At 36.6% G+C, this 17,389-nt stretch overlaps 1 protein-coding gene across 1 annotated transcript; it reads left to right on the top strand.

The window, feature by feature from the left end:
- The first annotated feature begins 2,806 nt into the window (after positions 1-2,806).
- On the top strand, positions 2,807-16,188 carry LOC103506985 (aspartate and serine-rich protein). The gene is made up of 6 exons (XM_026821948.1): positions 2,807-2,896; positions 7,748-7,849; positions 8,211-8,327; positions 15,420-15,497; positions 15,534-15,611; positions 16,078-16,188. The coding sequence occupies exons 1-6, from the start codon at positions 2,807-2,809 to the stop codon at positions 16,186-16,188; spliced, it is 576 nt and encodes a 191-aa protein (XP_026677749.1).
- The last annotated feature ends 1,201 nt before the right edge of the window (positions 16,189-17,389 follow it).

Here is a 17,389-nt window from a genome sequence, read left to right as displayed (position 1 = left end):
TTTTTGTGTATGCTGCGGGCCCCTCAATGCTCGAGTTTCCGAGAGTGGGATAGTTATACTCCACAGTTGGTAAAATACTTTTCAAGAACCTCCAAGTTGTGAGGCAAGTTTGATCTTCCACCGATGAGGCCACAAAACAGAAACTCGTTCAGAAATTGACGTGCCATGTGTGAGGTGTGAGTGGGGAAAAACAGATAAATTGCCAAATTGGAAATGAATTTTTTTCATTTTTCCCTTCCATGTACGAATACCTAATGAACGTTTCCTCTTGAGCAATTTTCAATCCCTCCTACCTCGTCCAACATACAAGGTGTTCTTGATGTAGTAATTAATTAATTAATAGACGGCGTTGAATTAATAGATGGGTAATTTGGCACCTCCACCACTTTTATTGGTTCTTATACTTCTTACATTTGGCTTTCTAATTTTAATCACTAATAAGCTCTAATTGGACTCGTACCTAATACATCGGTAGGTAGGTATGTAAATCCTCTGTGGCTAGAACCAGACTCAGATTTTGAACTTAGCTTACTTTGATGGGTTGATTTTACCGAAACTTTTTAGTCGGTCAGCTTGTTTAATCCAACAGTTAAACCTTGATGCAAGAGATAAAGCCATTCTCCTTGTCTGTTCCTTCACCGGTAATAATTCTCTTCTCGTCCTTTTTATCTACTCTTCTTTTGTATTCCTCTTTACTTAGCTTCACCTCTTTTCTCTTCACTCTTTTCCTCTTCTCTTTTCTCCTATCTTTTTCCTTACCTATCTCTTCTACTTTCCTCTTCTGTCGATTTTTCTTCGTTTTAGTCTCAATATTTTTTTTAATTTTTATAGTTTTTTCTGAGATAATAAAAAAAAATCATGAGAATCACCAATTCAAGAGTTAAACCTTAATGCAAGAGATAAAGCCATTCTCCTTGTCTATTCCTTCACCGGTAAAAAATCTCTTCTCTTCTCTTCTCGTCCTTTTTATCTACTCTTCTTTTGTGTTCCTCTTTACTTATCTTCACCTCTTTTCTCTTCCCTCTTTTCCTCTTCTCTTTTCTCCTATCTTTTTCATTTTCTCTTCTACTTTCCTCTTCTGCCGACTACACCCTGTCAGAGTCGCCCTGGAAACTTCTCAATGAAAAAATTCGTCGAAAATATGTACCGGGGTATTTGGCGCGCAGGTTTTGACGTTAGAATGTTCAGTATGACCTCACACTAGAGAGAAAAACAATTTACATTTCCTCAATAACAAACACAGTTTCCACACAGCACGATGTTCCCTCCAAACACCAAAAGGGAAACATTGTGTGGGGAAGTAATGTGAAATTGGGAATTTGCTTGTAAATTGTAGTTATAAAATTGTATTTCTTTCACGCGTCCGTACATTTAAACGCCGGCAAAAAATTGAATCACATTTTAGTACATTTCTAAACAACTTTGGAAAAAATCAACGAATATTCTACAAACTTAACAATTGAATATCCTTAGCACACATTTTCGTTCGCATAACATAATTCGTATACCTCCTTCAAACACGAGAAAAATCATTGTAATTCTGTAATCCGTTATCACATAACAAAGAAAATTTTCACCTTTTACACGCTTTCGTTACGGTACAACGTGTTTTAATTATTTTTTTTTCCGCCGCTGTCATTTAAAACTTCAATTTTTCATTCTGCATACCTACAACATGATATAAACAAATTAGTTCAAACGAATTTAATGCTTTTTTTCGTTTCAAAAACATTCCACAAGAATTTTCAAAGCTAGATTTTTTTTTACGACAGGTCGAATTATTTTCACGTCGTTATTTTTCACTTTATTGTTTTGAGTGATTGTTTTTGACACTTCTATTTCCCTCTGCCTATTTATTTTCTCAGCTATCATATCTCTCAATTTGAAACACGTGTCGAAAATAAATTCCTAGATACCTACCTACACCTGGTACATTTTGTTTACAATTTTCGCACACGCATTTTCAAAACAAATTGTTCATTTCTACCTATTTCGATCCATATGGAACTACTTAGGTAGTTAGGTATACTTACCTTTGGTACCTTCATAATTTTGCATGTTTTTCTATGCCTACTCCCTCCTTCTTCCTTCCTTGAGAAAGTAACTCAATTTGTCCAATCTTCTTCCGAGTAAAGAAGTAACAGTAAATGTGTCACATCCACTATTACATTCATTTTGGTGGATGTGCTGTATTCACATTAACCTCTCTTCCATTTCTTCCTCCCAAATGACAAATTTGATATCAAGCGATCGATTAGCAATTCATATTTTTTCATGAATCGTTTTATGTTTTTTTTTTTTTTTTTTTTTTTTTTTTTTTTTTTTTTAGGAAAACTAAAGTGGTTTATTTTTTTTTTTTTTTTTTTTTTTTTTTCTTTTCTTTTCTTTTTTTAGGAAAACTAAAGTGGTTTAAAAGTTGAAAGAACCTTAAGCTCACTAATTTATCAATAAACATAAAACAAAATAACCAAACCTTAACTTACCCAATAGCAATACCACAGTCAGACACATAGGTAACCTTTAAGACCTCAAGCAGTCAAAAAGTGCCCAGTAACCCCATACAAAACACTCCAAAGTTCAAACGTTATACACTTTAACATTTCAAGACCAAAGTCTTCAAAACAAGACATCATTCAAAAGGACTTTCAAAAAATTAAAGTTATTCAATATTTCTATTTTTGTTTTATTCAAAGTAGTGCGAAGTGCGAAATTCTTTGCGTTTGAAGTCAGACTTTTCTAGCGTCAAAGTTTTCGCTTTCCGTTCATTTATTTTAAATCGGTTTACTTGTGTAAATAAACGGTTGCCATGGTGATGGAGGAATTCTACCAGGAGTGGAGCTCCTCGAAAACCACCAAAACCTCGTCGAAAGGGTTTCGGGACCCGCTGGAAATCAAGGTAAGATTCACTGAAAAATCCACCCTAAAACTCAAATAAACTCTTTGAGTTTTGAAGAGATACAAACGGACTCAAAGAAACTCTTTGAGTTTTGAAGAGATACACAACGGACTCAAAGAATCTCTTTGAGTTTTGAAGAGATACACAACGGACTCAAAGAATCTCTTTGAGTTTTGAAGAGATACACAACGGACTCTGGAGCATGGTTTTGTTTCTAAGGGTCTCATTACAGGGACATTTGAGGAGCTCTCCTTGGATTGTCTTTTAAGGCAATTTTGTTTCAGTGTTGGAACGTATCGACTGAAATAAGGTCACACGGTACACAATACAATACATAATTATTATAAAGTTTTTTTCCACTCCGCCAAAGTCCTTTGATCGGTCTCTTTTGGGCCTATTCTTAGTTTATTTTTGTTAGTATAAGCAGGGTATACGTTATGTGTATGAGTTTCCACTTCCACTCCACTCCAATCGATTTCGACCGCCATAGGTACTATAGACGCATCTTAAATGGACTCAAAGAAACTCTTTGAGTTTTGAAGAGATACACAACGGACTCAAAGAAACTCTTTGAGTTTTGAAGAGATACACAACGGACTCTGGAGCATGGTTTTGTTTCTAAGGAGCCGGGTCTCATTACAGGGACATTTAAGGAGCTCTCCTTGGATTTTCTTTTAAGGCAATTTTGTTACAGTGTTGGAAGGTATCGACTGAAATAAGTTCACACGGTCCACAATACAATACATAATAAATTATTATAAAGTTTTTTTCCACTCCACCAATGTCCTTTGATCAGTCTCTTTTGGGCCTATTCTTTTTAGTTTATTTTTGTTAGTATAAGCAGGGTATACGTTATGTGTATGAGTTTCCACTTCCACTCCACTCCAATCGATGTCGACCGCCATAGGTAGTATAGACGCATCTTAAATTCTTTACACATCACTTCAATTGAGAGCCACCCTGTACACATACAACGTTCGAAATAATGTTCACAAAACCTACACACACGAACAAAGACGTAAGAGCTCTCTTACTGGCAGATAATTTTAATTAGAGAGTTAGAAACAAAGCAAATAATGAACACTTTACTCACTTTAGTATGTAACTAGCTAGAGATGGACTTATGGCTAGTTCTACAGCTTGACAAAAATAACTACTGGATCAGTACTGATGGGTCTGGATTACTCTGGATTCTCTGGAAGCTGGATTTTGATGAGTAACCTATGTATGTAAATGTCAATAGGTCAAGCACCTTCCACACTTCTTTTTCATTTCACCAAAATCCTTTGATCTTAGCTCCTGTTTATGGCTATCCAGGTGATGTCGATCGATATTGTGTGGACTGTGGACGCCGCTTTAAAATTCATCAAAAACCTTTAGTAATTTCTTTGTTATATCTAGAGCTGTGTCCACACATAGTCGACGCCGTCGATCGACGAGCGGAAGAGGTGAATCTATGTTATCGAGGCAGTGTACGGTTTCAGTCGACGTTGATTGACGGCGTCGACCATGTGTGGACAGGACACAGCTTAATACATTGATCTAGAATCTAGATAGAAGGAAAATAAATAATGATCATTTAAATAGATCTAGGTACATAAATAAATTAAAGAACTGAAAGCATTTTTGTGCCATCTTCCGGGCAGGACTAGAGATGGACTTATGGCTAGTTCTACAGCTTGACAAAAATAACTACTGGAACAGTACTGATGGGTCTGGATTCTCTGGAAGCTGGATTTTGATGAGTAACCTGTGTATGTAAATGTCAATAGGTCAAGCACCTTCCACACTTCTTTTCATTTCACCAAAATCCTTTGATATTAGCTCCTGTTTATGGCTATCCAGGTGATGTCGATCAATATTGTGTGGACTGTGGACGCCGCTTTAAAATTCATCAAAAACCTTTAGTAATTTCTTTGTTATATCTAGAGCTGTGTCCACACATAGTCGACGCCGTCGATCGACGAGCGGAAGAGGTGAATCTATGTTATCGAGGCAGTGTAGGGTTTCAGTCGACGTTGATTGACGCCGTCGACTATGTGTGGACACAGCTTAATACATTGATCTAGATAATCTAGAATCTAGATAGAAGGAAAATAAATAATGATCATTTAAATAGATCTAGGTACATAAATAAATTAAAAAATGAAGAGGAAGGAAGAGGAAAGAAATGATGAAGTGCGTACACGGAGAGACAAATTTTTGGCTTCAAACAAAGTCAATTTGTTGTCCAAATTTTGCGGAGTTTTCTTCTAATTAAATTTATTAGAATTGCCATCCGACTTCACAGAAACAACTGCGTCCATTAATTAACTTCTGTGCAATTATTATTCAGAACTATGAATTTTGAATAATACCTATTAGATAAATTTCCTTATTATATCATTAGGGCTCAAGATCTCATAATCTAATTATTATTTATTTGAATAATATTTATTTATTAGAGTGACTCATTACTGCATTTGACTCAATGAATTCATTAAAATTAATATGGGCTTGATTGTTTGGTAAAAGACGTCTTTGTAGGTAAAGGTTTTGTATGATTTTATTACCATCATAAATTTACAATTTTACATAAATATACCCTTATTAAGTTGTACATAATTTTAATAATTTGTTAAGTTGAATACGAAAGTATAGGTACCTTTATTACCTGATTGGGGAAACAAGATTTAAATGTAAAAGACCAGCTTCCGTCTATGAAAGATAACCACTAGGCAAATTTGTCCAAGTCATTCTCTAATAGTTGTCAGGACACTCGCCTGGAAATTAGGAGGGCGTAGGTTGAATCATAGTCAAGGTACAAAATTTTATCTGTTTCTCCTATCCTGTCTTCCTTCTCTCTTCGATTTCGGGACGAAAAGACCATAGCAGTTACAGTTCCCTCTGTCAAACCTCTTAAAAAGAAAAAAAAAAAAATCAATCCCTTCCGAGTTATGGAATTTTATCCTCAATATCATTTGAGATTTTGACCACAATAAAAGTAATAGCCCACTACTTTGGCAAAGAAGCTCTTTGATCCATTGTACAAGCATCATTAGTATCATTACACGAGTAAAATTATTATTGATTCAATATTTCACACATATTATAAAACGAGAAGAATACCTAAAATCTGCAACAAGAATGTTTGAAAACATTTTGTTTATTCCACAATATGGTATTATACGAAATTTATTTTCTTAAAGATCAACATTTGGAGTAAATTTCCGAAACCTAAAGCCACAAGGGTAGGGTTTTTGCTACACAAACCTGTCACATGGCGGTATTTTCCTCTCATACTACGTATCTTGTTAAACAAATAATACGCGGAAATTGTCCGCCATGTTTAGCCGCAGCTGTAGCTCTTTGCCGCACGTTTTCCAAATTAATTGGGATCAAAACGTTCCGCCATTTTGAATCTTGCCGACATTAATTATAATACGGGACATGTCCGGGAGAGAACTAATTTGTTAACATCGCTTTTTGCCACAGTGTGACATCTGGGTGCATTATTATTTTATTAGAGTATTATTATTAGACAAATTTTCTGCACATTTCCATGCAATTTTGTTCAAGCATATGAAGGGTTGTTATAGGAAAATGTCATCTCCACTAATAAGCAGGTACGTTATACACATTCTTTTTCGTATGTTTTAGGTAATCCTATATTATTAGGAAGTTTGATCTAGGTACTTTTGGCAATTTCACGAAGTACCTAGGTACCTAATACCTTTAAGCAAATAGACATCAAAATTATAGAAAAAACCCCTTGGGGGAAAAAAGAAAAACATGCAAAATAGTAAAATTATGTAGAAGAATAGTTTAATAACTACATAGCTACATACCTAGACGTAACACACGCACTAATCCATGCATACAGCTCATTTAATTACATGCCTATTCATGCCAGTTAAATACATTCCTACGTATGCCAGTTAGATTCATTCCTATTTATGCCAGTTACATGTATTCCTATTTATGCCAGTTAGGTACATTATGCCAGTTAGATACCTATGTGCTTACCTATGACTGCCATCTGCAATCAGCACTAAACTTGTATTAAAATGAAGTTAATTGTTGGAAAAAATAATAAACTGAAATACCCACCTATGTGGAGGTCAAAACATTAACGACAATTTTATCGTTTCTCGTCTACCTACCTCTCTACATTGCTTCCTACCTTGTCTCCTAGGTAGGTACCCACTTTTTTATGGCGTCCACACTACACTACCTATTCATAAAAGTCTATTCATAAACATCTTTAGTTTCTATTCATAAAAGTATTTTCATGAAGTTTATTGGAGTAATTTCTACAACCAAGGTTAGTGCAGGGAACAGTATAGAACTTGCTCCGGAAAGGACTGTGGAAAAACCCCCAAAAGGCTGGAGTCCCAAAACTAATGAGCAAAAGATGTTTGGTAATGTTTAGAGTAAATTTTGTCCAATTTCATCAAATTCAGAGTATTCCTACGGAAGTTATGGACGTTATGGCAAAAAAAAAATGAACAAATAAGTACGAAATTATTAAAACTATTAAAAGCGAAATTATTAAAACTTCTTTTAAATACGATAATTTAGGTACACGGAGGCTTGAGTGTGTTGTGGGGCAAGCAGCCCCAAGGATGGATTGAGCTTCTACGAATCTATTTACATTTTTAAATACGATAATTTAGGTACACGGAGGCTTGAGTGTGTTGTGGGGCAAGCAGCCCCAAGGATGGATTGAGCTTCTACGAATCTAATATTTACACGGAAAAATAAGGCTTAAACGCCATCCAAAGAGAACTCCTTGTTTACAATTTCTCAGAAATTCCTTAGTATTTCAAGAGGACACGGGTAATGACATTTTTCTAGGAAAACACTGTGCAGTCCTCTGACCATGCTCTCGACTCTGTTTCCAAGTCTTTGAGAGAGCACAACCGGGAATCGATCAAGGAAACCTCAACAGTGAAACCCTTGGGAGTTACGGAAGTAATTAAACATAGGTACATGTACCTAACAGCAAGCACATTATCCAGGCCCGTCCACAGGGGAGGGGGTATCCGGCCCCATTTTGCCCCGGCCTCCTCAACCTCAACGGGGGCCTGAAACTAGCAGTTCTTAATTTCCCTAAAACTACCTATACCTAGCATTCTTTGTATTTTCGTTTTGGAATTTCCCCTCTTCTAAAGCTCAAATCCCCCTCTTTTGACGTGATAGCGCAAACACGTTGGCTGCCACGGGACGCTTTGTATATACTTTTATTATCTAAAAGAGGCGCCTCTGAGTGACCCCATTTTGGGAATCGCTGCCATAGACTATGCTTTGAAAATTGTTGCCGACATTTTTCTAGGAAAACACTGTGCAGTCCTCTGACCATGCTCTCGACTCTGTTTCCAAGTCTTTGAGAGAGCACAACCGGGAATCGGTCAAGGAAACCTTAGCAGTGAAACCCTTGGGAGTTACGGAAGTAATTAAACATACATGTACCTAACAGCAAGCACATTACTCCAGGCCCGTCCACAGGAGAGGGGGTATCCGGCCTCATTTTGCCCCGGCCTCCTCAACCTCAACGGGGGCCTGAAACTAGCAGTTCTTAATTTCCCTAAAACTACCTATGTATACCTAACATTCTTTGTATTTTCGTTTTGGAATTTCCCCTCTTCTAAAGCTCAAATCCCCCTCTTTTGGCGCGATAGCGCAAACACGTTGGCTGCCACGGGACGCTTTGTCCTTTTATTAAGAGGCGCCTCTGAGTGACCCCATTTTGGGAATCGCTGCCATAGACTATGCTTTGAAACTTGTTGCCAGAAAGAAAGGCCCTTTGTTGGAACCCCTGGGGCCTTGTTAGGCTGAAATGGGCCCTGCATTACACAGGTGATGATAATGTTAAAGTCTTTCTCACCGGGAGAGGTCAATGACATTACAATCCTGACGAAAACATGTACCTACAGTACTCACATAAAATAAATGCAATTATTGTAAAAAATGTAGGTACACAAGTGAAATGATTGTAAAAACTGTAAATGACTAAACTTACTGTTAATCAACATTACGGTGACATTACGTTAATACAGAAGATACCGTAATTTTGGTATACCTACATATATGTATGTAAGTATAGTCACCAAGTTACTTTGATTTGGTATTTCGCCGCATTACTTATATTATGTACCACTTACCTATAGGTATTTCTCAAAAAAATATATATATTATATAAAAAAAACAGGTCACTCTGATTTGCTGCTATCTTAAGGTGAGCATTTTGACCACTATGCAACCGAGGCTGATTTTGACCACTACACCACCAAACTGACCAAACTACAGCAAAAATTCCGCTAAGTCATACAAACGGTAGACAATTCCGCGAAATATATGAAGCCATGTGGCCACATACCAACATATTTTGGGCTCTAGGCAGTTGGAGAGGCCAACCCCCTTGATTTATAGGAGGACAAGAACTTGACCCGCTTTCACATCACTACCCCCACACATTCATGTTTTTTATGTTTTATGTCGAGGATATCTATCAATACGACGATGTAAAAAACATGGAGAGAAGAAGAAGAACAAGACGAAGAAGAAGCATAAGAAGAAGAGGAAGAAGAAGAAGAAGAAGAAGAAGAAGAAGAAGAAGAAGAAGAAGAAGAAGAAGAAGAAGAAGAAGAAATTAGAAGAAAAAGAAAGAATAAAAAGAAGAATAAAAAAAAGAAGAAGAGGAGATAGAAAATGAAAGATGAAATCAAATTCAACATTTTCGGTAGGCATAATCAGATTGAACACAAATTTTAATTTTTTTATGTTGTTTCGAGATTTCTTCTTCTTTTTCAAAGACATTCAAAATGACCGCCCAAAAATGCTCTGGCTTTAGCTGTGAGTTTATGCTTTTCAAGAAGAAGAAGAATAAAAAAAAGAAGAAGAGGAGATAGAAAATGAAAGATGAAATCAAATTCAACATTTTCGGTAGGCATAATCAGATAGAACACAAATTTTAAATTTTTTATGTTGTTTCGAGATTTCTACTTCTTTTTCAAAGACATTCAAAATGACCGCCCAAAAATGCTCTGGCTTCAGCTGTGAGTTTATGCTTTTCCATTCGGTCTCTCCAGTCTTAAATACGGCGCCGGCGGTGCCCCAGTGTGCATTAAAGTAATTTTATTATTTGGCCTACTGAAGTTACTGCAACATGCAACTCCAGATCATCTGAAATTGAATTTGCAGTTCACCAATCACCGCCATTACAACCGTCTTGCAGACAGCGTCAACAGGGAAACAGTTGTATTTTGTATTATTATACATACCAGATCATCTGAAATTGAATTTGCAGTTCACCAATCACCGCCATTACAACCGTCTTGCAGACAGCGTCAACAGGGAAACAGTTGTATTATTACATATATTATTATGTATTTGAAATTTTAAATAAATAAAGAATGGGCAGACCCGGCAAAACATTATTTCATTGTAATCACCTAACACCCAACACAAAAGAAAAAAAAAACTTTCACCACCATCAAAATATAAACAAAAAACTATGAAAGAAGAAGAACACATTTTTTTTCAACGGGGAAAAAAACTCGTTCATGTATATTCAACTAGGAAGAAGGCTCGATGGTTGGCGGACCGCCAAACACTATAATTGGCTATACCACGTCTCTGCCGCTTTTTACTCGTTTTGCTTCTTCAGAACGCAGCAGATAATGTTTTTTTTTTTTTTTTTTTTTTGTTTTTTTGCTTTTGAAGCCCGCGGAAAATTTTTTTTTTTTTTTTTTTTTTTTTTTTTTTTTTTGCAGGGGGCAGTGCACCTTTCGTATGTTACAGTATTAATTCGACCAGTGTCGACGCACGCTATGGCTGGAAATGCATTTTCTTTTTCTTTTTTTCCAAGGGGGAGTTGTTGTTGTTGTTGTTGTTGTACCTTCTGCTCATGAACAGATGCTTTTCACGCAAGCGGAGATACTGAACAACGCTGAAATAAAAATGAACGAAGCGTATAGAATTCTAGATTATGGACTGAAATACGTAGATACACAATACATGTAAATAAAATTCATTCCATAAAAATGCTCTGATCTATCCTTTCCTTAGGTACCTCATTTATTTTTTTTTTTTTTTTTTTTTTTTTTTTTTTGCAGGGGGCAGTGCACCTTTCGTATGTTACAGTATTAATTCGACCAGTGTCGACGCACACTATGGCTGGAAATGCATTTTCTTTTTCTTTTTTTCCCAAGGGGGAGTTGTTGTTGTTGTACCTTCTGCTCATGAACAGATGCTTTTCACGCAAGCGCAAATACTGAACAACGCTGAAATAAAAATGAAAGAAGTGTATAGAATTCTAGATTATGGACTAAAATACGTAGATACACAATACATGTAAATAAAAATCATTCCATAAAAATGCTCTGATCTATCCTTTCCTTAGGTACCTCATTTATACCACAGGTTAGGGCCAATATTGAACAAGTTCTACCGTTTTTGCGGAGCGTGTGAGATTTTTTCCCTATGTGCGTGTACTCACGGGTTAAAGTTGATCAACTTCGGCCATCACATACGTAGACGTAAGGATAAAAGTTAACAAATTACAGAGTAGGAACATACTTCTAAAACCGTACTTCCCTCAGGTAGTATACAAAAAGCCCACATTGAGCCTTAGGTGTAGGGGCAAACAGCCCTGAAAGATGGGTTGAGCTTACATACGAATCTCCCTGACATCTGGTGACAGGCGGGCGAAACATGGACCAATTGGTGGCAATTTATTTTTAGGTATTTGCCGTTATTTTCCTGAATTGTATTTGCAACCATTTTCTTGAGGTGTGTTTTACAGCTCTTTAATTGCATTAACAGATATTTTCTTGAATTTTATTGCATATACAGGTCTTTTTTTCTTTTCTTGCATTTACCTACAGGTTTTATTCTTGCATTTTCCAATCTACTATCCATCCTACTATTTTTATTCTTTTTGATTTGTCATGCTTGTTTTCCAACCTTTTCTTATAATAAGGACTCATGTAGCTATGCCATAGAATGTGAGATCTGCAACAATTTAGTCATTCGTATTCTGGCATGAATGAATGCTGCTATACCTGCATATTGGATATTTCAGAACTATTTTCAGCTATCAAAGGGTTGTACCTATGAGTTCATTATTAAAAAAGAAGTGGTTGGGGCAATAGAAATTTTATTAGGACAGACGTATCATTATCACTTCAAAAATTATCGTGCGTTTCTCCCTCTATCTACCCCTGTCTCTCCCCCCCTTTAAATTTTCCCTGACAATGTGCTCAATCCCGGTAGGGAATTTCCAGCCTGAGAAATTTTAATAATCATCTTTGTGGGTTTGACTTGTTTAGAAGTGATTTGCTCATTAAGAAACTGAATGATCTGACTAGAAATTAGCAAATTAGAAGTGAGTTATCCATTTAAAAAAACAGTTGGTTATCCAGGAGTGATCAGTTTAGAAATCAGCTGCTTAGAAGTGATTCCTCTACAAATATCAGCTGTTCCAGAAATGAGCTGTTACTCCAAACTGCAGACAAGGATGAGATCACAATAGAAGAAGCCTAGTCACTTTGTTATCAAACAGAAGGCGCCTACTTCCCCCCTCTCCATCTCTCTATCCCTCTCCCTCTCTCTCTCTCGATCTCTCGCTCTCTCTCGCCCCTTCTCCTACAAATAGTTCAGACGTCTAAAAATACTTTCTTCTTGCGCCCTAAGTCGTGAGGCTGTGGTCGGACAGTGGAAATGTGTCTTATGAAAACCACGAATAAGTATACATACAGGGTGACTGCTGGTTTACCACGAATAAGTACGTGTATACAGGGTGTCAATTGGTGGCAGAGGTCAGTGGCACTATCATTCGACCAGCTTTCCTTGAGGTTTTCATCGACTTGTATCGTCACATCAGTCTTATCACTCTAGATCGTAGAACTTGAACGATCGCTCAACTCTCACCTACGTCCTCTGTCCTAATTCTTACCTCAGTAATCGTGCGTTTCCTATGCCACATTCACTGCATTAGCAAATTAGCATCGACCTATCGCTTTAGTAGGCCCTTTTACTTTCAAAGTTTCACGACTGCAATTATTTATCTAGGTATTTATTTTCTGAAACAAATAAACTGAATTTATTGAGTGTAATTATCTGAAATCCGTTCCAGTGGCGTAGACTGAAATTGTATTTGTATCTTGGTAGAAACACACTACCATCACGTCACGTCACGTGAAGTCATGGGGAATCAGAAAGATATACATAGACATAGTTCAAAGTTTTCCCATCTAATATTGTACCTACCTAGGTAATTTCGTTCAGGACAGACACACTATCATCACGTCACGTGGGGTGTGACTGTCCTAAATAAAATTACCTACAACCTACAATATTATGGGAAAACATTGAACAAGGTACCTAAATCTTTCTGACTCTCCATGACTTCACGTGACGTGAAGTGATGGTAGTGTGTTTCTGCCTTAAGGTCCCCCCCCATGAGAAATGGGTAGCTACCTATTTGAAGAAACTACGACTATTTACTGAAGAAATTGAATAACGTATTTAGTAGGTATTTACTTATTTACGGACGAAAAACTAATAGCTAAAACACTTCGTACTTCGGCACTGAAATCTATAACCATGAATGAGATGATGAGATCAACTTTCCAAACCAGTTATCCCCTCACGTGCAGCCACTACGGTCTGAATGTAACACCGGATTTGACTTGATTATGCCTCAACTGATAGCTTGTCACATTCTATCAGCTATAACATAGATATTCTAATAGTCCATAGTTAATAACATCTGCTGCACTTTCCACTTTGAAGCTTTGACTTCTGTTGGGTCAGATGTTCAGAACTGGAAGGATTCATATTCTGCTGGTCCATATGGATCACTGAAGTTCATCAACGTTGTACGTGGTTGATATCCGGATGACTAAAGAAGAAAGAAGAGATAAAATTAATTTATTTGGAAAAATCCATATTGTCCTTCTGTGAAGGGTATCTTTTACTATCTTAATATCAGCATACTCATCAATTACATGTTAGTAATACTTCTGATCGGAACTGAAACAGACTGTAATAGTTGAGACCAAAAATCAAGTGTATACTCATGCATGTATACCGTCTTATAGCCTTTAAATTGATCCCAAGGGCAAGGTAAACCTAGAGACCTAGACCCTTGACAAATGGAGTGTGCCTGAAGGCATGTGTGTTCCAATCCACTCGACCCCAAATAGCCTATTACTCGTTTATGCGTCAATTACCAGTATACCTACACGCGGTGTGATACCTTCGGAGGTTAGGTTCCTTTCTCCTCCACAGCAGTGAATGTGTTGAAATCAATTACCCATACTAATAAATATTTATTAGTCTAATACAAATCGCGGACATCTAATAGCAGTGTAATTAAATTTTCTAGTTGATCGCCTACCAATGGATATTGCATGTCCCCAGTCTTTCATTATAAGTAGAAAGGTAGATAATATAGGTAACTCTGTGGTACCTGGAATGTAGGTACTTTTTTGCTAATCGGTACCCACTTAGTAGGTTCCGGAGCCACCTTTCATCTTGTAGACCTAATTATAATAATTTGACCATCTTGGAAAAAGATAGAAAGGTAATGTAGGCACTTAACTACTGATCCGTAATTTGAAACCAAATTTGAAGAGTTAATAGAAGAAAGTAAAAATAAGCACACTCTGCTGGAAGTAGAATCTGCCTTATTCTTACTTCGTCACTCTCAACTCTCAACCCATGCCTAACTGCCCACATTTAAACATGATGATCTGAGGTTTGGTATTTCGCAAATCTTCTGGTTCCAAACAGCTATTCTTTTGCATGTGACTATGAAAGCTGCCATTTTTGACACCGTAGTGCATGTTAGGTATGTATATTGTAACTTAGCCAAAGGGGTGCAAACCTAGCCAAGGGGTGCACAAACCGTAATGTACCTAGGCACTTAACTACTGATCCGTAATTTGAAACCAAATTTGAAGAGTTAATAGAAGAAAGTAAAAATAAGCGCACTCTGCTGAAAGTGGAATCTGCCTTATTCTTACTTCGTCACTCTCAACTCTCAACCCATGCCTAACTGCTCACATTTAAACATGATGGTCTGAGGTTTGGTATTTCGCGAATCTTCTGGTTCCAAACAGCTATTCTTCTGCATGTGACTATGAAAGCTGCCATTTTTGACACCGTAGTGCATGTTAGGTTTGTATATTGTAACTTAGCCAAAGGGGTGCAAACCTAGCCAAGGGGTGCACAAGTTAGTGTATTTGTGATACCGGTCCCAAGCCCGGGTAAATAGGGAGGGCATTCAGCTGTAAAGAACCCCGCCAAAACTAAAATCATGAAGAAGAGTGCATGTTATATTGTTAAGAAACAATTTCCTGGGATCTTTCCTTGTGCAATGAATGATCTTGTAGTGAAATGATTCTAATTATTGACAAACATCATATTCCATATTGCATGGTATATTTTGTTAAGAAACTATATCTGAGCTCCTTCCAAGTCCAATGGTCTTGCGATAAATCGATTCTAAAAAGAAACACTTGATGATTTTCCACAGGATGATAACGACGAGGACAGCGATGAGACAGAAAGCTGTACGTCGGATGAAACATCAGATGACGAAGATATCTCCGAGGTATTCTAAAAAGAAACACTTGATGATTTTCCACAGGATGATAACGACGAGGACAGCGATGAAACAGAAAGCTGTACGTCGGATGAAACAACAGATGACGAAGATATCTCCGAGGTAAAAACACTTGTGACCTTGAGTGTGACGTCACACTGAGAATGTTTCTTGAAATGCAATCGTGGGAATGTCGTTGAATTGCATTTGCAGGTCCTGATTTTCAGAACATTTTTTGCAGATCCATGCACTATTTTTACATGGTTTTATTGGTTATTTTTTATATATCCTTGAAATGCAATCGTGGGAATGTCGTTGAATTGCATTTGCAGGTCCTGATTTTCAGAACATTTTTTGCAGATCCATGCACTATTTTTGGTTATTTTTTTATAAGAAACAAATTCCTGGGATCTTTCCTTGTGCAATGAATGATCTTGTAGTGAAATGATTCTAATTATTGACAAACATCATATTCCATATCCATATTGCATGGTATATTTTGTTAAGAAACTATATCTGGGCTCCTTCCATGTCCAAGGGTCTTGCGATAAATCGATTCTAAAAAGAAACACTTGATGATTTTCCACAGGATGATAACGACGAGGACAGCGATGAAACAGAAAGCTGTACGTCGGATGAAACATCAGATGACGAAGATATCTCCGAGGTAAAAACACTTGTGACCTTGAAACACTTGTGACCTTGAGTGTGACGTCACACTGAGAATGTTTCTTGAAATGCAATCGTGGGAATGTCGTTGAATTGCATTTGCAGGTCCTGATTTTCAGAACATTTTTTGCAGATCCATGCACTATTTTTACATGGTTTTATTGGTTATTTTTTATATATCTACTTTTTTTCCAGATCTAGTGACGGTTACTTGAATTTTGAATTTGCTACAATTTTCTTGAGATGTCCTTTCAGCTCTTTCCTTGCATTCACAGCTCTTGCTACTCGCAGATTATTTCTTGCATTTACCTTTTCTTGAATTGTATTTTGAACTCTTTTTTTGAAATGATCTAGTGACGGTTACTTGAATTTTGAATTTGCTACAATTTTCTTGAGATGTCCTTTCAGCTCTTTCCTTGCATTCACAGCTCTTGCCACTCGCAGATTATTTCTTGCATTTACCTTTTCTTGAATAAATTGTATTTTGAACTCTTTTTTTGAAATATGTACGATTACTTCATTTCAGATTTATTTTTAGGTATTTGCCGTTATTTTCCTGAATTGTATTTGCAACCATTTTCTTGAGGTGTGTTTTACAGCTCTTTAATTGCATTTACAGATATTTTCTTGAATTTTATTGCATTTACAGGTCTTTTTTTATTTTCTTGGATTTACCTACAGGTTTTATTGTTGCATTTTCCAATCTACTATCCATCCTACTATTTTTATTCTTTTTGATTTGTCATGCCTGTTTTCCAACTTTTTCTTATAATAAGGACTCATGTAGCTATGCCATAGAATGTGAGATCTGCAACAATTTAGTCATTCGTATTCTGGCATGAATGAATGCTGCTATACCTGCATATTGGATATTTCAGAACTATTTTCAGCTATCAAAGGGTTGTACCTATGAGTTCATTATTAAAAAAAGAAGTGGTTGGGTCAATAGAAATTTTATTAGGACAGACGTATCATTATCACTTTGTTATTGCATTAGGTATGACATTAATATTTTTATAGGAGCAATATGTTGCAACTGAAAGAAAAAGTTATTGTTCTGCCAAATGATATAGGGTTAGGGTATAAAAATGTATAATGAATTTAATGACAGGGTGTTCCTATAAAATGTTAGACAAGTAGGTTCAGGAACTACAAGTATTAGATAGCCACCTTATAGGTACCTATTAGCCAGATACCTACAAGCCTGTCCTTCGATATATAATCTTGAAATG

This window comes from Diaphorina citri, unplaced genomic scaffold, assembly GCF_000475195.1.
Source record: "Diaphorina citri unplaced genomic scaffold, Diaci psyllid genome assembly version 1.1 scaffold279, whole genome shotgun sequence".
NCBI lineage: Eukaryota > Metazoa > Arthropoda > Insecta > Hemiptera > Psyllidae > Diaphorina > Diaphorina citri.
The sequence above is the reverse complement of the archived record's forward strand: the minus strand, read 5'-3'. Positions and strand labels throughout refer to the sequence as shown.

Coding starts and splice junctions, on each gene's coding strand:
- LOC103506985 (XM_026821948.1), top strand. CDS start 2,807: ATGGTGATGGAGGAATTCTACCAGGAGTGGAGCTCCTCGAAAACCACC. Junction 2,897..7,747: donor GGGACCCGCTGGAAATCAAG/GTAAGATTCACT, acceptor AACACTGTGCAG/TCCTCTGACCATGCTCTCGA. Junction 15,498..15,533: donor ATGACGAAGATATCTCCGAG/GTATTCTAAAAA, acceptor GATTTTCCACAG/GATGATAACGACGAGGACAG.